At 39.1% G+C, this 20,461-nt stretch overlaps 1 protein-coding gene across 1 annotated transcript; it reads left to right on the forward strand.

The window, feature by feature from the left end:
* Positions 1-3,647: 3,647 nt before the first annotated feature.
* On the forward strand, positions 3,648-7,380 carry LOC138891754 (uncharacterized). Its single transcript, XM_070175505.1, has 7 exons — positions 3,648-4,031; positions 4,103-5,233; positions 5,509-5,957; positions 6,014-6,084; positions 6,232-6,509; positions 6,782-6,895; positions 7,111-7,380. The coding sequence occupies exons 1-7, from the start codon at positions 3,648-3,650 to the stop codon at positions 7,378-7,380; spliced, it is 2,697 nt and encodes an 898-aa protein (XP_070031606.1).
* The last annotated feature ends 13,081 nt before the right edge of the window (positions 7,381-20,461 follow it).

Here is a 20,461-nt window from a genome sequence, read left to right on the forward strand (position 1 = left end):
AATAAAGGTAGAATTTGGGATCCAAATGTCAAAGATTTTTCTCGGATAGATATGGATGCTCAATGCATACATGGTTTATGGTATGCATACCATACAAGATAGAACAAATATGGGATTGTTAATGCGGACAGGATGAGCGCAAATATGAAGTCCAGAGTTCAATGGTTGAAACTAGATAATTCAAATTCAGCATACTTCTTTGCAAATATGAAGAATAGATACTCTCAAAATAGCATAAGAAGTCTAACAAATGCAGAGAGAATAACAGTTCATACAGAGGCTGAAATACTGGAGGAAGTGATTATGTTTCTACAAGACATTGCTAGGATCTGCAGCAGAGTCAATACCTGCCATTAACCCAACTATCATGAAGGAAGGAACAATGCGTAGTTACGAGCAGCAGAGGAATTTGATCGTGCCTATTACAAGAGCTGAAGTGTACCAAGCTTTAAAGGATATTGATGATATGAAAACTCCAGGATGTGATGGTCTAAATGCCTATTTCTTTAAAAAGGCTTGGTCAATTATAGGAGAGGAAGTGACAGATGCTATCTTGAAATTTTTTAACACGTCAGAAATGTTTAAACCTATCAATTGTACATTAATTACACTCATCCCTAAAGTCAAGAATCCAGCTTCAATTAAGGAATATCGGCCTATCTCTTACTGTACTATATTGTACAAGATAATTTCCAAGATTCAGCCTTAAAGGATACAGGTCGTCATAGATGATTTGGTGGACAAACTCTCAGTCTGCTTTTGTCCCAGGTAGGCTTATAACTGATAACATAATTCTCAGCCATGAGCTGGTTAAAGGCTATGGGGAGAAAGGTTTGTCACCAAGGTGTATGATGAAGCTTGACATGCATAAAGCCTATGACTCAATTGAATGGATGTTTTTGGAGCAAATCCTACTTAGTATGGCTTTTCCTGATAAATATATCCAATAGATCATGAGTTGTGTTAAAAGTGTCTCCTATTCGATCCTACTGAATGGTAAACCAACAGCACCATTTGAGGCTAAAAGAGGGTTAAGGCAAGGGGATCCCTTATCCCCTTTTCTATTTGTTTTAGCCATGGAATACCTAAATAGAAGTTTGAAAACTCTGAGACACATACATGACTTCAACTATTATCTGAGGTGTGATAAAAGACACATAGTGCAATTAGGCTTTGCTGGCGACCTTCTTTTGTTTTGCAGGGGAGACATTGTTTCAGTCACACAATTCCAGCCACTACTTGATAGAATGGTGGGAAGGATCACATCATGTACCTCTAAATTCTTACCCTATGCAGGGCGGGTTCAACTAATTAAAAGCATCATTTTCTCCATGCAAACTTTCTGGTCCCAAATATTTATATTACCTAAAAAGATCATACACTTGATCGAAGCTATGCGCAAATTTTTTTTATGGACTGGGGGTATTGAGATGACAAAGAAAAACACTATTAGCATGGGAAAAAGTGTGCTATACAAAATCTGCTGGGGGTTTCAATATTATTGTTGATGAAGTCACAAAAGACGATCAAATTATTAAAGACAAACATGATCAAGCATGTCTCAAATTGTTGAAGTCAAGCAGGGAGGAAACTTATTGTTCTAAAGATGAAAAGAAAAGCAAAGGAAATTCTCTCTGTTAAATCCATACTAGCAAAGTCTAAGTGTAAGACTTAAATTCACAAGTTAGATTATGATGGTCAAAGGAGGCTACAAATTGCAATACGTGGCAGGGATCCAACAATTTATTTTCCAACAAGAGTATTATTATTTTAGATCTTTCCATATGTGCCAAGCATGTGAGCTATAGATGTATACAACTTATTTTTGTACAGTTTTGTAGTTTAGCCTTTCTAAAGAGACAAATACAATAAAGATACTTTACAAATTTATTAGGAGATTTTGTCAATTTGTTTTGCATAGTTTGTATAAGTAGAATGTATAGGATTGAAATGAAATACACAGAAGAAATTTCTCTCAATTGCATCTTTGCTTTTTCAATTATTGACATATGTATCTGGAACAAAGCAGTAGTAAGTAAGCACTTTTTGAATCTATGTAAGAAAAATGATAGATTGTGGATCCTATGGTTACATAGCTACTGATACGTTACATGTGTATCCCTGTTATGTTTTGATGATATAACAAACTTACTGACAAGAACCAGATAAGGAACCTGATACACATCCTCAAGAACTTAAAGATCAACAAGTCTCCAGTTGGGGACACAGTTCAACTCTTCAGAGTCAAAGGAACAGTAGAGGGAACAAATAGCTACCAGTTCCCGAGGTGACTGTACAAGTCAACAAGTCTCCAGTTGGGGACACAGTTCAACTCTTCCGAGTCAAAGGAACAGTAGAAGGAACAGGTCGCTACCAGCTCCCGAGGTAATTGTAAAAAGTTAACTTCACAGCTGTAAAGTTATTTCCTGCACAAGCTACAGTACAAAAATATTGCAGCAGTCAACTTTATGGGGAATGCCTTTGTACCAAACATGCATACATCATTCAAGTGATGTCACTTATGCAATATTAACATAAAGGAAAGGCAAAACAACACTTGCACATTCATAATCGATCAAGCAAATTCTCTCAAGTTTGTGTCAATCTTGGAAGTGATTCTCAAAGGCATCAAGAACAAAGAGCAACCTAACAAAGGACCAGTTTCCAGCATTGAGTCATTACACGTCCTTAGTTGTGTTGCACCTTTATTTAAGTTCTTTACTTGTAATTCCTACTTCGCTTTGTTAGAAGCAATTGTGTAGGAAACCTTTGTAAATCATAAACCCTTGCATTTGTGTCTTGGCTAGAGTTAGTCGAGTTGTAAAGTCTTTGTAATAGATTTATGACAAAGTGGCTAGTAATAGAGTATTACATGTTAGTGAGGGATTAAGAGGTTAATTCCTACATTTAAAGTCTTTGTAATAGGAGTATTACAAAGTGGCTTGTAATAGGTGTGTTACAAGTTAGTGGGAGGGGGTTAAGAGGTTAATTCCTAGGTTACAATAAGTTGTAATCTAAAGTTTTTCAGTAGTGAAGTTGAAATCCTACAAGGGTAGGTCGTGGCTTTCAATCCCATTGAGCCAGAAATTTTCCACGTAACATTCCTCTTGTCATCTACTTACTGCAGTGTGCGAACTTATATCTGTAGGAACTGATAGAGAACCTGGTTCTCTATATAGTTTGGTAGACCCTCGAATTCTATCAATTGGTATCAGAGAAGGTTCTTTCTATCAGGCTAACACCTAGAAAGGATCCTTATGGCTGCTCCACGGAACATTGAAGAAGGTCAGTCTACTTACATGCCACCTAGGTTCAATAGTCAATACTATGGGTAGTGAAAGACAAGGATGCATGACTTCATCATGGTTGAAGACTCCGAGATGTGGGACATTATCTGTGACAGCCCCTTTGTCCCAACAAAGAAGGTTGGAGAACCAGCTTTGATAGTTCCTAAGACAAGAAAGGAGTTCAATGATGCTGATTGAAAGGCCATTGAGAAAAAATTTCATGCTAAGAAAATTCTGGTTTGTGGAATAAGTCCTGATGAATACAACAGGATATCTGCCTATTAATATGCAAAAGAAATATGGGAAGATCTACAGACTGCTCACGAGGGAACCACTCAAGTGAAGCAATCCAAGATTGACATGCTCACTATTGAATATGAGCTCTTCAGAATGAAGGAAGTTGAATCCATTCAAGATATGCATACTCGATTCACTTCCATCATAAGTGAGTTGCACTCTCTTGGTGAGATCATTCCCAGAAACAAGCTTGTGAGAAAGATTCGCAGCATGCTGCCCAGCTCTTGGGAAAGTAAGGTAAATATTATCACTGAGGCGAAGGATTTGCAGACACTGACCATAGACGAGCTGGTTGAAAATTTGAAGACTTACGAAATGAAGAAGAAAAAGGATCATAAGAGAAGAAAGCCCAAAAGGAGGAAGAACATGGTCCTCAAGACAGACAGCAATGAATCAAGTGGTGAGGATGTTGATATGGCTTACTTGACAAAGAGATTTCAGAAGATGGTCCGCAAAAATAGAGATATTTCGAAGAAGGGAAGCTCTAGTAAGCAAGTGGATATGACTTATGTCATAAGTGCGGGAAGCTAGGGGACTTCATCAAGGATTGCCCTCTCCTCAAGAAAGACCAGTACAAGCACAACATAGAAAACCCTATCAAGAGGAACTTGTTTCCTAACAAAAGATTTAAAAGAAAAGAAGCTGCTAATAATGTTGTGAAACAAGCTCTTGCTGCATGGGGAGACTCTTCTAGTGAATCTCGAGAAGATTATGCACAAGGTGACACCTCCAAGATGGCAGTAGAAAGTGAAAGAGCTGATTATAATTCCATTTTTGCCCTGATGGCAAATTCTGACGATGATGAAGACAATGATGAAGATGAGGTAAACTTTCTCGACGTACAAAGAAATTTGAAGTCTTACTCTCAGAAAAATCTTATATCTTTGTCTAATGTTTTAATTGATGCTTATCACAGTCTCATTAATGATAGAAATGCGCTAACCACAAAACTAGGAGAAATAGAACACGAGAGAGATGATCTAGTGGTGGTTGTGGTTGATCTAAGAGAGACCATTGAGAGTTTAAAAAGGGGAAAATATACCTTGATTGAGAGAATTGAAAATGTAGAGCCCGAGAGAGATGACCTATTAGTAGTAGTTGTAGACCTAAAGGAAACAATTAAAGAACTAAGAAAGAAAAATAGGTCTATAAACACTCAGAAGGGAAAGGAAGTTGCAAGTGAGAAAAACCTTAAGCTTGAAAATGAGTTAAGATCAGTGAAATCTAATTTGTGTGCCGAGCTTGAGAAAAACAAACAACTTCAGGAAGAACTAGGAAGAGTGAAGAGTGATCTTGAAAAATCACTTAAGTCAACATGGTCCTCTGATGCTATCACTGCCTTGTACACAAACAATGGGGGAAACAGGCAGGGAATCGGGTTCCAAAGGGAAAAGACTCCCTACAACCCTCATAGCAAGTACGTTATTGTACCTGGCAATTGGCTTTGCACTCACTGTGGCAACACTGGGCACTTTAAAGAAAATTGTAAGGCCATAATTTGGTCTCAATGGAAAAACAAAGTTTTTACTGAAAACGTAACTGCTGCTAGGGAACCTGGTCCTTCACATAAAAAACGTACGATGCCTGCATGGACCAAAAGATCCCTCATTCACCATTTTCCTCATTACAAGGGACCCAAACTAGTTTTGGTTCCTAAGTCTGACTCGTAATTTTCTTGTGCAGGGAACAGTGAAAGGAAGCAGCCTATAAATGGTACATAGACAGTGGTTGCTCAAAGCACATAACTGGAAATATAATCGATTTCCTTTCACTGAAAGCCCTGCAAGGAGGGAGTGTATCCTTTGGTAATGGAAAAAAGGGATACATTCTAGGAGTTGAAAGGATTGGGAAGTCACTCACTCACTCAATTTAGAATGTGCACTATGTCAATGGCCTGAAGTACAGTCTCTTGAGTGTTTCTCAGATATGTGTCAAGGGAAATAAAGTGGGATTTTTGTCCAAGATATGCATAGTCATAAATCTTGTGACTGGTAAGGTGGTGCTTGTGGGCAAAAAATACAAGAATATTTATGTGATTGAGTCTCTGCAAAGTGGTGATCTAAGTTGTTTGAGAGCAGTTGATGCCAATGCTGAACTATGGGATAGAAGGCTGGGATATGCAAGCTTTTCATTACTAAATAAACTGGTCCAAAAGGACCTGGTTCGTGGTCTACCCAAGTCGAGCTTCAAGGAACATAAAGTGTGCAATGCTTGTGTAAAAGGAAAACATGTTAGATCTTCATCCAAGCCCAAAAAGGAAGTCAGCACCTCAAGGCCACTTGATCTTTCTTATATGGATCTATGTGAATCAATAAGGGTGCCAAGCAGAGGACGAAAAAGATATATCTTTGTGATTGTGAATGACTACTTCAGGTTCACTTAGACTTTGTTCCTCTGAACCAAGGATGAGGGTTTTCACATATTTGTAGTCTTTGTCAAGAATATCCAGGTAAAGATGAGAACAATTGTGGCTTGCATCAGATCATATCATGGGACAGAGGTTGATAATGCCAGATTCGATGAATTTTGTATTGAAATGTGCGACTACTCACCACTCCTCAGCACCAAGAACACCGCATCAAACTGGAGTTGTGGAAAAGAAGAACATGACTCTTGAAGATATAACGCGGTCAATATAAATTGATAGAGAGATTACAAACATCTTCACCAAAGCTGCTGACTCATTTGAGGACATTTGGCTGTAAATGTTATATTCTCAACAATGGCAAGGTTCAGCTTGGAAAATTTGATGCTAAAAGTGATGAAGAAATCTTCATGGGTTACTCGTCTCAAAAGGGGACATTGATAAGTCAGCAGAAGTACATCAAGGAGGTGCTGAAGAGAATTGACATGGAAGCATCAAAAATCATTTACACTCACATTGCCACTGCCACTCATCTAGATATGGATGAACCTGGTTCCCATGTGAATCAGACCATGTGTAGAGCGTGGGTCTTTGTACTAGGTTTTAATTCATTCCAAAAGAGTCTCATCTAAAGGGTGCGAAGAGAATTCTGAGATGTCTTCACCAAAGCACTGAGCAAGAGAGCACTTTGAAAAATATCGCACGACACTAGGATTGATAAAGTCAAGCTGAGGACCTGGTCCCTCGATGATTGTCTATGAAATAAATGTACAGGTAAAATAGCTAAAAAGTGTTTTCTGGCAAAGTATAACTCATCTCTATACCATTACAGATAGACACGCATGACGATTACAGAGCAAACAAGTTGCTAATGCATTACACATTGGTCAAAGGACGAGGCTTACATTTGCAAAATCTATCAGGGAACCTGGTTCCCTTGACACAGGTTAGTAGTTCCTCTATACTCTCATGCATAATTTTTTAAACGGCTGAAACGGTGCCATGTCATTAAATTTCTAGTTTCTCTCTTTCCCGATTTTAGAACCCAAGCGTCTCACCTGAAGCGACCTAACTGCCCAAAATTGATACCCATTCCTAACTGGTACCTCATCCCTATTAAATAAATCCTCTCAAAGTCACTCTCATAACTGTTCACATCAGAAAATCCAAAATTCCTTTTTTCATTCTTCTAACCAAACACTCTCCTCTTCCAACATGTCTGATAATCAAGAAACCCAGAATACTCCAAGCATCGTCCCCACTGTGTCTTCATCTATTGAAGCACCAATGATAGAGCCCACACTTCCCACTCCGACTAGTCAAAACCCTAACCCAGAGTCACAACCACCCTCTGCTTCCTCTCCAACCCAGTCGAGTACAGGTTCTCATCGGAGTCGCAAAACTTTGACTCCCAAGAAATTATGGATGTGACCTCTACTTCTGCCTTGCCGAAAAAGATGGATAAAGAAGATACTGTTGAGGAAGAAGAAAATCAGGAAATTTCTAGTTTTCCAGTCGAAGAAAGTTCTGAGATACAGCAAGGCATTGGTCGTAATAATGATGAATCAACAAGAATTACCTCAGGGGTTGATTTGAATGTCGTCGATTCTACAGGTAATGCTTTTCCTTTGTCTTCTGAGTTCACTTTGGGTTTGCAAGAGCAAGAAACCATAGAGAATATGTTGTCAATCGCTGCTGAGGTTTGTGTAGATAGTGGTTAAGAAGGTGTGTCTGAAACGAATGGGTCTCAGGGGGAAGGTGATTGTCTACTGAAAGAAGGAAGGGAACTGGTGCCTGTCGAAAATCTAGCACCAGATAGTACTACTGGGGAACCTACTGAGGGACCTGATCCCTTCACACAAGAGGAGCCCTATGCTCCTACTTGGTATGAAACTCCCTATTCTTCTAAAGAACACCAGGTCAGTACTGATCCCGCTCCCTCTCCTCACTTCTATGCTGAGCCATTGTGTAACGACCCGACTTGTCGTTTTAAGAATTTATCCCTGGTTCAGTGACTTAAGGTTTCGAGCAGCCTCACAATATGTATTATGACTCACATGTGTGGTCGAGTTTGATTTACGGATGATTCTAAGAGATTTGGGACACTTAATCCCTCAAATGGAAGCTTAAGCCTTAGGATTTTTATCATAGACGGAACTGTGTGAAGACGATTCTGGAATAGAGTTATGTCAGTTTCGTTAGCTCCGTTGGATGATTTTGGACTTAGGAGCGTGTCCGGACAGTGAATCTGAGGTCTGTAGCCAATTTAGGCTTGAAATGGCGAAAGTCGAATTTTTGGAAAGTTTGACCGGGGGGTTGACCTTTCGATATCGGTTTTAATTCATTCCAAAAGCGAACATCTCCTTTATGTTATTTGGGACTTTCCTGCAAAATTTGAAGTCATTCCGAATTGATTTGATGTGTTTCGGCATAAGTTATAGAATTTGAAAGTTCAAAGTTCATAAATTTTGATTTGGGGTGCGATTCGTCGTTTTGATCTTGTTTGAGGTGATTTGAGAGTTCGACTAAGTTTGTATGATGTTTTAAGACTTGTTGGTGTATTTGGTTGTGATTCCAGAGGCCTCGGGTGTGTTTCGGGGTGGTTTCGGATCATTTCGGGCTGTTTCGAAACTGCTGTATTTGGTATCTCACTTCCTTTTTTGCGAACGCAAAGAAGAGTTTTGTGGCTGCTGAAATTTAGCCTTCGCAAAAGCGAAGGAGGTCTCGCGAATGAGAAGGTATGCTTGAAGAACCTACGTGAACGCGATGGGCCAGTTGCGAATACATAGAAGGAAGGAGGGGACTGGGCCTGGAGTTATCACCCTTCGCGAACGCAAAACTTCAATCGCGAATGGGAAGCAGTAGGACCTGAGTGCATCGCGAACGCGAGAGCTTGAACACGAACGCGATGATATGCATGGCAGGCATTCGCAAACACGAAGCTAGTAACGCGAAGAAGGATTTGAGGCAACTGGATTTTGGCCTTCGCGAATGCGAAGCAAAGGTCGCGAATGCGAAGAAGGCCTATCTTGGCAGAATTAAAAGTCCCAAAAACGGGGGTTTGAGTTCATAACTCAAAATCTAATTTAGAGCTCGGTAGAATGCGATTTTTCGAGAGATTCTTGCGGGGTGTTTGGGGTAAGTGATTCTCATCCAGTTTTGATTAATCTCCATGATTATGTCTTTGAATCCATCATTTAATTCAGATTTGATGGAAGAAATATCAAGATTTTTGTAAAATCTTCCAAAAACAAAAATTTAAGATTTGGAGGTCGATTTTTATTGGAATTCGATAATATTGGTATGGTTGAACTCGTATCAGAATGGGTGTTCGGATTTCATAATAATTATGTCGGGTTCTAAGAGGCGGGTCCCGCATTGACTTTTTGGAATAAATTTTAAGTCGACGTATTATTATCCGGAATTGTTTCCTATGAATTTTAATTAAGTTATATAATTAATTTGGATAGATTTGAACGGCCCGGAGGTCAATTCAAGCAAAAAGGCGATTTTGGAATATCGGCATAACTTCAAAGAGGTAAGTGTCTTGCTTAACCTCGAGTGGGGAAAATTCCCCTTAGGCATTGAGTCTTATATGCATCTTGGGTAATTGAAAACCATGTACGCGAGGTGACGAGTACGTACTTGGTTTGTATGTGTAAATCTTATTGTGTAGTAAATTAGATAATTGTTGGCACATATTTAATCATCTACTCGTCATGCCTAGACCCTTGTTGTTGACTCTATTGTTATACGACAATGTGATGTGATTGTTATTTGCTTATTTATGAAATTTCGTGAATTCACTGGCTTGATAATTATTGGAATTTAATTTCATTTTGGATTTTACCCTTTGCAAATAATTAATTAAATGAGCTTTAGAAGAGGTGTTTATACAATTATTGAAAATTTGATCTTTTATGGAGACTTTGCTTTATGTTGAGTAATTTCTATCTCTATTGATTTTTTTTGGGTGTTGTACACATTGTGTGGAGCATTTGGCTATTTGTTGTGAAACTAATTGATTTGGTTGTAGCTTTGAAATTTGGTTGCGGCCTTTGGGCAAATTGTGACATGAATTGATTTTTGTTATGTTGTTGTGATAATTACCCGTATAAATTGTTGGGTTGTGTGAGTTGTTATTTCGGGGATATAAGGGTGGCATTTCACCGTTGATATTATGTGGATATAAGGGTGGCATTTCACCGTTGATATTATATGGTTATTAGGGTGACATTTCACTGTTGTGTTTGTTGGCTATTGATATTGTTTGGGGGAGTGATAAGGGTGGCTATAAGAGCGATAAGGGTGGCTATTGATATTGTCTGGGCGGAGCGATAAGGGTGGCTAAAGGAGCGATAAGGGTGGATATTGTGAGGGACGATATGTGATGATGTGGGGTTGTGGTGTTGACAATTTTCATGTGATGTTGTGATTTTCTTGTGTTTATTTTTATACCTTGTGCAACTTGTCTTGTTGTTAGTAAATTGATAATAATCTGATTTATGTTGAAATTGGGCGCCTGTGGCTATTGCCAGACGGTTTATAAAAGGAAATGTGGGCACGAGGTGTCCTGTATTTTGATATGAGATAGGGATATTGGCACGTGAATTGTCCATGCAGTTGCAATATAAAATGTGGGAAAGAGGTGCTGTGATGAAATGAGAATGATATTTGGCACGTGAATTGTCCGTGAGTTGTGATATGAAATGAGGGCACGAGGTGCCGGGCAAATATGATGATTTAATTACGGGCACGAGGTGCCATGGAAATATGAAAATGGGCTGAGGTCCGTATTTTTATGATTTTGAAATGAGGTGTCACATGATAACTTTTTAATTGAAAGAATTATATTCAAAATATTCATTTAGAAGGATTTTACTTCGAAAGTAATATATATAAAAGAATTGTATTTTGAAAGATATTTATTTGAGGAAATTGTATTTGAAAAGATTTATTGAAAGGATTATATTTAAAAAATAATTATTTGAGAACATTATATTTGAAAGAGAGTTATGTGGAAGTACTATGTGAGGGACATTTATTTTAATGGCTTGATTTAATTGGGTGTAATTATGTTTATTAATTGCTGAGTGATATTATTGGTATTCCTGTTGTCTGTTGTGCATATTACTAGTTGTTTTATCCTGGCTTTATTATTATTTGTTTCCTGTTATTTTTGTATATTATATTGCACAGGTTATTAGAATAGTGAGTGTCTTGACTGTACCTCGTCTCTACTCCATTGAGGTTAGTCTTGATACTTACTGGACACCGCTGTGGTGTGCTCACTCTACACTTCTGCACATTTTTGTGCAGAGCCAGGTATTGAAGATAACGGACTTGAGCAGAGTTAAAGCGGGATCATAAGGATTCAAGGTAGAGCTGCTTGGTCGTCGCAGTTTCTTGGAGTCCTTTCATTTCATTGTACTGTTAACTTGTAATCAAACAGTATTGTATATTCGGTCCTCGTGATCATTCTATGTATTCAGTTAGAGTTTATGACTCAGTACTACCAGTCTTGGAAGGTTGTGTATTGTAATTATTTCCGCTGTTAGATTTTAAATTAAAAAAATGGCTTCAAAATGTGATAGAAATCGGCTTACCAAGTCTTAGAGACTAGGTGCCATCACGGCGCCTGTGGTGGGATTTTGGGTCGTGACAAGTTGGTATTAGAGCTCTAGGTTCATAGGTTCTACGAGTCACGAACGATTCTAGTTGAGTTTTGCGGATCGGTACGGAGACGTCTGTACTTATCTTCGAGAGGCTACAAAACTGTTAGGAAATTTCCATTTCTTTCATTCCTGTCGTGCAGAATTTGTTAAATTTGGAATTTGAACCTTTGTATCTCCATTCTCTCACAGATGGTAAGGACACGTGCTACTCGGTTAGCTGAGCAGGAATCCGCACATACTGCTAGGGATGCAAGAGGTCCGGGTCGAGGTAGAGGCTGAGGTAGAGGTCCAGGAAGGGCACGTGTTGTGACTAGAGCACCTGTTAAAATAACAGTTGGGGAGCCACTAGTAGCTCCAGTTGGGGGACAGGTACCAGAAGCACATGTTGTTACCCCAGGACTTTAGGAGACTTTAACACAGTTCCTGAGTATGTTTGGTACATTAACTCATGCGGGATTGATCTCCGTTGCACCAAATATTCCGAAGATTGGGGGAGTAGCTCAGACTCCTATCACAACTCCAGAGCAGCAGGTTCACGTTGGTCAGGTTTCGGGTGTAGTACCGGTACAACCTGTTATTCCGGTTCGGCCTGAGGTCAGGCCCGAGGCATCAGAAGAAAATCAAAAGAGACTTGAAAGGTTTAAGAAATATGATCCACCAACTTTCAGTGGCACATCTATAGAGGATACCCAAGGATTTCTGGAAAATTGTCATTGTTTTCTCCATACCATGGGTATTGTAGAAGTGAGCACAGTTTCCTTTACCACATTTCAATTGTCAGGCGCAACGTATCGGTGGTGGAAAATCTATGAAGAAGGTAGACTAGCCGATGCCGCACCACTAACTTGGGCTCAATTTTCGAAAATGTTCTTGAAAGAGTTTTTTCCCCAGATTCTCAGAGATGTGGCGCACAGAGTTTGAACGGTTGCGTCAGGGCACTATGACAGCGTCAGAATATGCTATCAGGTTCAGTGAGCTAGCCCGTCATGCACCTATCTTGGTTCCTGCAATCAGAGAACCGGTCCGCAGATTCATTGAGGGGCTCGATTATGATATTAAAATTTGTATGGCTCGAGAGTTGCAAACTGATGCTCTATTTCAACAAATAGTGGAGATTGTAAGGAAGATTGAGGGTGTTTTAGATGAGGAAAGGGAGTCAAAGGAGGCCAAAAGGTCTCGAAGATCTAGAGGGTCAGTGTATTTTACTCTTTAGCTAGAACCTATTATAGCGGAGGCTCGAGCAATCGGTCAGCTCAGTCCGCACATCATAATACTCGGAGTGCTCCAGTTTACAGTGCACCACCGATACGAGATTCTTACAGTGGTTATTCCAGTTATCCGGCACAGACTCAATACGAGCAGCCGCGACCTCAGAGGGGTTGTTATAAGTGTGGTGATACTAGGCATATCATGAGATTGTCCCAGACTTGGGAGGGAGGGATTTCATCATAACACTCCAGCTACAAGCTTTATTCCAGTTGATACTCCACATGCACAGTCAGCTAGAGGTGGAGGACATGCGGGTAGTGGGCGCCTAAGAGGTGGAGGCCCGACCCGTTGATTTAATCACTATGATTTGGTTGAGGCCAATACACCAGATGGTGTCGTTACAGGTACGATCTTGATTTTTATTATAAAAAGGATATTTTCCTTAATTTGATTCGGTTCTAAATATTGAGGTGAATCCTCCTATTATGTTCTACTTATGGGTGAGCTTCGTAAATTTGTGACCCATGTATATGTGTATCCCTGTTGGGAGATTTAAAGATGTGAGCCTGTGTTTGTCACTTTATTTTTGTGCATCATTGAGGGCTATAAGTCCAAAAACAAAACAAAAAATATTATTCAATAAAGTGGGTTTAATGTGTTTCGGTATAATTGATTCCAATTTTTATGAATTATACGCCTACCGGTATGAGGGTTCATTATATGTTGTGAAAATTGTTTATGAAATATATGGAAAAGAAGAAAGAAAGGAAATTTAAAATTTTAGTTGGCAAAATGTGCAAAATACTTGTGACTCGTAGTTGAGGACGAGATCCTCGAATTTTATATATGATGTGAAATATTTAAACCGGGCTGCAAGCCGCGATGGAAGTTATATAAGGACAAGGTCCTTGTGGTGAAATGTTTATAAGTTTAAAATTCTCCCTTGTGAAATTTAAATTTGTGCAATAATATTAATAGGGAGTCATGGCTGTTAGGCTTATTTGATAACGTTTGTGTATTTTCTGTTCATATTCAGCCATTTTCGTGCTGTAAATATTGAGTTTTAGCCTATGAGGTAAGTGCCCAAGTGGCGTTAAATGTAACTCATTAATCCGAGTAAGTAATCATAAGGTGATGGTTAATATGAGATTAATTGATGATGTTGGAATTAATTATCAACAGCTTTTAAGACTAGAGATGTGGTGATGAACATGCATATAATGTGCTTCATGTCCTGATATCATTATGATCAGGCAATGCTGAGATTGATGTTATTGATATATACCCTGTGGTATTTTTTTGGGTTGTGGATATGTTGTTAGGAGTTGTTTGGGTGTTACTCTGGAAGGTGGATCGGCCCAATTACAGGGGAGACTCTGCCGAAATTTCTGAAACATTTGGGAGTTAGTAAAATTTGGGGGGATTGAGATTTGCAAAGGAAGAGATAAATTATGTTATGTGTTTGAGGGTGAATGATCCTAAGCGGGTAATAATGTAGCACCCCAGAGAAAGTTTTGAATTACTTCAACACTATTAAGGAAATTTATAAGTGCATAGGCACGAGTTTCTATAGCCAGTCGAGACTAATACTGTGTGTTGTTGTGAGAATTCAGGCATTTTTGGAAATGATTGGAGAGTTAGGGATTTTGCTTTAAAGCTTATAAGAATGGAGAAAATAAATAATCTCAATTAAGATGGTGTTGTTGGACCCGTGTTAAATTGTGGGAATGTAAAATCACTCACAAGTATATGTGCAAGAATATACTCAGTAATTTAAAGTCCTCAGAAAGATTCTTAGCACGTTCGAGGACGAACGTTTGTTTAAGAGGTGGAGAATGTAATGACCCGACTTGTCATTTTAAGAATTTATGCCCCGTTCAGTGACTTAAGGTTTCGAGCAGCCTCACAATATGTATTATGACCCGCGTGTGTGGTCGAGTTTGATTTACGGATAATTCGGAGAGATTTGGGACACTTAGTCCCTGAGATAGAACCTTAAGCATTAGAATTTTTACCGTAGACGGAACTGTATGAAGACTACTCCGGAATAGAGTTCTGTCAGTTCCATTAGCTCCGTTGGGTAATTTTGGACTGAGGAGCGTGTCTGAACCGTGAATCTGAGGTTTGTAACCAATTTAGGCTTGAAATGGCAAAAGTCAAATTTTTGGGAAGTTTTACCGGGGGGTTGACCTTATGATATCAGTGTCGGAATGCTATTCCGAGAGTTGGAACAACTCCGTTATGTTATTTGGGACTTGCCTGCAAAATTTGAAGTCATTCCGGATTGATTTGATGTATTTCGGCATAAGTTATAGAATTTGAAAGTTCAAAGTTCATAAATTTTGATTTGGGGTGCGATTCGTTGTTTTGATATTGTTTGAGGTGATTTGAGAATTTGAGTAAGTTTGTATGATATTTTAGGACTTGTTTGTGTATTTTGTTAAGGTCTCGGGTGTGATTCGGGGTGGTTTCGGATCATTTCGGGCTCTTTCGGAACTGCTGTATCTGGCATTTGACTTCCTTCTTCGCGAACTCAAAATGAGTCACGCGAACGCGAAGAAGAGTTTTGAGGCTGCTGAAATTTAGCCTTCACGAACACGAAGGTATGCCTGAAGAACCTACACGAACGCGAGGGACCAGTCGCGAACGCGTAGAAGGAAGGAGGGGACTGGGCCTGGAATTATCAGCCTTCACGAACGCGAAGTAGTAGGACCTGAGTGCATCACGAACGCGATGATATGCATGGCAGACCTTCGCGAACGTGACGCTGGTAACGCGAAGAAGGATTTGAGGCAGCTAGATTTTGGCCATCGCGAATGCGAAACAATGGTCGCGAATGCGAAGAAGGCCTATCTGGACAGAATTAAAAGTCCCAAAAACGGGGGTTTGAGTTTATAACTCAAAAGCTAATTTGGAGCTCGGTAGAAGGTAATTTTTGGAGAGATTCTTGCGTGGGTGTTTAGGGTAAGTGATTCTCATCCAGTTTTAATTAATTTCCATGATTATGTCTTTGAATCCATCATTTAATTCGGATTTAATGGGGAAAAAATCAAGATTTTTGTAAAATCTTCCAAAAACGAAAATTTAAGATTTGGAGGTCGATTTCTTATTGGAATTCGATAATATTGGTATGGTTGAGCTCATATCGGAATGGGTGTTCGGATTTCATGAAAATAATGTCGAGTTCCGAGAGGCGAGTCCCGCGTTGACTTTTGTTGGCTTTTTGGAATAAATTTTTAAGTCGACGTATTATTATCCCAAATTATTTTCAATGAATTTTAATGAAGTTATATAATTAATTTGGATAGATTTGAACGGACCGGATGTCCATTCAAGTAAGAAGGTGATTTTGGAATATCGGCATAACTTAAAAGAGGTAAGTGTATTGCTTAACCTCGAGTGGGAGAAATTCCCCTTAGGCATTGCGTCTTATGTGCAACTTGGGTAATTGAAAACCATGTACGTGAGGTGACGAGTACGTACTTGGTTTGTATATGCAAATTTTATTGAGTTAAAGTCTTGAGCATATTGTGTAGTAAATTGGATAATTATTGGCACATATTTAATCATCTACTCCCCGTGCCTAAACCCTTGTTGTTGACTCTGTTATTATATGACAACGTGATGTTATTGTTATTTGATTATTTATAAAATTTTGTGAATTTGCTGACTTGATAATTATTGGAATTTAATTTCATTTTGGATTTTTACCCTCTGCAAATATTTAATTAAATGAGCTTAAGAAGAGGTGTTTATACAATTATTGAAAATTTAATCTTTTATGGAGACTTTGCTTTATGTTGAGTCATTTCTATCTCTATTGATTGTTTTTGGGTGTTGTACACATTGTGTGGAGCATTTGGCTATTTGCTGTGAAATTAATTGATTTGGTTGTAGCTTTAAATTTTGGTTGTGTCCTTTGGGCAAATGGTGACATGAATTGATTTTTGTTATGTTGTTGTGATAATTACTCGTGTAAATTGTTGTGTTTGTGAGTTGTTATTTTGGGGAGATAAGGGTGGCATTTCACCGTTGATATTATGTGGATATAAGGGTGGCATTTCATTGTACTATTTGTTGGCTATTGATATTGTCTGAGCGGAGTGATAACGGTGGCTATAGGAGCGATAAGGGTGGCTATTGATATTGTCTGGGCGGAGCGATCAGGGTGACTAAAGGAGCGATAAGGGTGGCAATAGGAGCGATACGGGTGTCTATTGTCAGGGACGATATGTGATGATGTGGGGCTGTGGTGTTGGCAATTTTCATGTGATGTTATAATTTTCTTGTGTTTATTTTTATACCTTGTGCAACTTGTCTTGTTGTTAGTAAATTGATAATAATCTGATTAATGTTGAAATTGGGAGCATGTGGCTATTGCCATGCGGTTTATAAAAGGAAATGTAGGCACGAGGTGCCATGTATTTTGATATGAGATGGGGATATTGGCACGTGAATTGTCTGTGCAGTTGCGATATAAAATGTTGGCATGAGGTGCTATGATGCAATGATAATGATATTTGGCACGTGAATTGTTCGTGCAGTTGTGATATGAAATGAGGGCACGAGGTGCCGGGCAAATATAATTATTTAATTACGGGCACAAGGTGCCGTGAAAATATGAAAATGGGCTGAGGCCCGTATTTTTATGATTTTGAAATGAGGTGTCACATGGTGACTTTTTAATTGAAAGAATTATATTCAAAATATTCATTTAGAAGGATTTTACTTCGAAAGTATTATATATAAAAGAACTGTATTTTGAAAGATATTTATTTGAGGAAATTGTATTTGAAAAGATTTATTGAAAGAATTATATTTGAAAAATAATTATTTGAGAAAATTATATTTGAAAGAGAGTTATCTGGAAGAACTATGTGAAGGACATTTATTTGAAGGGCTTGATTTAATTGGGTGTAATTGTGTTTATTAATTGCTGAGTGATATTATTGGTTTTCATGTTGTCTGTTGTGCATATTACTGGTTGTTTTATCCTGCCTTTATTATTATTATTTGTTTCCTGTTATTTTTGTATATTATATTGCATAGGTTATTAGACTAGTGAGTGTCTTGACTGTACCCCGTCTCTACTCCATTGAGGTTAGTCTTGATACTTACTGGGCACCGCTGTGGTGTGCTCACTCTACACTTCTGCACATTTTTGTGTAGAGCCAGGTATTGAAGATAACGGACTTGAGCAGAGTTAAAGCGGGATCATAAGGATTCAAGGTAGAGTTTCTTGGTCGTCGCAGTTCCTTGGAGTCCTTTCATTTCATTGTACTGTTAACTTGTAATCAAGCAGTATTGTATACTCGGTCCTCGTGATCATTCTATGTATTCAGTTAGAGTTCGTGACTCAGTACTACCAGTCTTGGGAGGTTGTGTATTGTAATTATTTCCGTTATTAGATTTTAAATAAAAAAAAGGCTTTAAAATGTGATAGAAATCGGCTTCCTAGTCTTAGAAACTAGGTGCCATCACGACGCCTGTGGTGAGATTTTGGGTCGTGACACATTGGCCACTGTTGATCCCGAGATGAGATCTCTGTTTGAGGAGGAGAATGACTGTAGTAAATAAGACTATGATAATGTCTCTTGCAAGCTTTATTAGTGCTATGAATAGCATGGTAGCTCCCAAAGCACCCACTCCTAAAACAACTACTACCAGGCTGCAACAGAATGACGTTCTTGAGTCAGCTCTAAAGAAAAACAAGAAAGAAAAGAAGAGGGGAAGGTTAGTGAAGGGTGGAAAGTTAGTACATGAAGAGGTGGTTCCTTCAGCTCTTATTGTGGACATTGATGACGAGGTGGATGAGGAACCCAATCCCTTAATCCGTAAATCCTCCAACAAACCTGCGGTTCAAAATTCTGGAGAAAAAGTGGCTGAGGGGTCTGGTAAGAACGTGTCTGAGAAGGTGTTTGGGAAACTTGCTGAGAAAGGAAACAGTGTAAAGAAATTTGTGAAGAGGAAGGATAGTGCAAGTGAGGGACCTAGTTCCTTGAAAAAGGCCAAGGTTAGTGTGACCATGGATGTTGGAAGGGAAAATTTGAGGAAACCCCAGGTGCTTTGGGGGAGAATCTATGCCCCTGATATTCTGGAAATGGATGGCATGCGCCAATTGGTGGAGATCTGTGAATTCCAACAGTGGACACACTTGTTCACAAGTGACAGTCCCAGAGTTTATGAGGAAGAAGTGTGCAGTTTCTATGATGACTTCTTCATAGTTAAGGATGATCATATTTGCATGATGGTGAATGGAGTCGATTTTGTGATGGACTCTGTTGTACTGGGATCTATTCTGGGTGTACCTGCTGAGGTATTGTCTTCTACTCAAGGCTCATGTTCTTCAAACTTTAGAAATGCTATTGTGAAGGATAAGGTAGTTCATCAAGGGGAACGGGTACACAACAAGTCCCTCCTTCCAATGTACCAATTGTTGTTTGAGTTAGTGAGAAAGGTCGTGCTCCCCCGTACTAAGAGAAGGTCAATTACATCTCGAGCAGACTTGGTTCTCATGGAAGCACTAGATGGATACTCAACTATCAACTTGCCTAGCATCATGATAGAACACATGTAGAAGGTGGCAGAGTTCAAGGATGGTAATCATGGGCTGCCTTACGGGTTCCTCCTCACTAAGGTTTTTGAATTCTTCAAAGTCCCTTTGGGAACAGCTAAAGTGGGTACTTGTAAGCAAACCTTCTCCAAGACCACCCTCGAGGAATGTGAGTGCATTGACAAGGTTGGAGGGGTTGGCAGCACTTCTACTATCTCCCAATTGATCAACGCCCAAAACAGTACAACTGATGAGATAAGAAAGTTGAAGGCAAGGAATGCCATTCTTGAGGGTCAGCTAAGTCAGCTTCAAGAGGCACCTAGTTCCAGCAGTTCTCACAGCACAGAGATTGCCCGTTTGACCAAAGAAAATGTCGACCTCAGGAAACAGGTGGAAAACCTGAAGGAGAAACTGCTCAATAAGCAGATGTCAGCTAATGCTCGAATGGACATCCTTCTTAACACCCCTGCCTCTTCATCTCAGCCTTTCCCTTCCCAGTGTCAAGTTCATGTTCAAGTTGTTTTTGTTTCCTGTGTTTGGATAGTTGATGACTAGTACCTTTTGTTGTTTTCATTTTGTGGTGATTGTGTATTAGTGGAACTGCTCCCTGTTTATTTCCAAAATTAATATATTTCTCATCCTTTTGTTGTGCATACCTTGTTCTTCTGCTCTATTTTTAGTCATGATTGTGTGCACATATGTGGCATGAGTTAACCAAACTAGACTTCATCTTGCTTATTGCTTGTTACTGATCTTTTTATGATTCCAAAAGAAAATTGAAGGGGAACAAGATAGGGAACAGATTCAGGGGGAATACAGTTAAATAATTGAGGGGGAACAAGATAGGGAACAAATTCAAGGGGAATACAGTTCACTCTGGTTCTTAGGGGGAACTTGAATTATATGTTTGTCATCATAAAAAATATTGAGGGGGAACAAGATAAGGAACAGATTCAGGGGGAATACACACTCTAGTTCTTAGGGGGGAACTTGAATTATAAGTTTGTCATCATCAAAAAGGGGGAAATTGATAGGTTACATGTGTATCCCTCTTATATTTTGATGACCTACAAAC

This window comes from Nicotiana tomentosiformis, chromosome 1 (genome assembly GCF_000390325.3).
Source record: "Nicotiana tomentosiformis chromosome 1, ASM39032v3, whole genome shotgun sequence".
Classification (NCBI taxonomy): domain Eukaryota; kingdom Viridiplantae; phylum Streptophyta; class Magnoliopsida; order Solanales; family Solanaceae; genus Nicotiana; species Nicotiana tomentosiformis.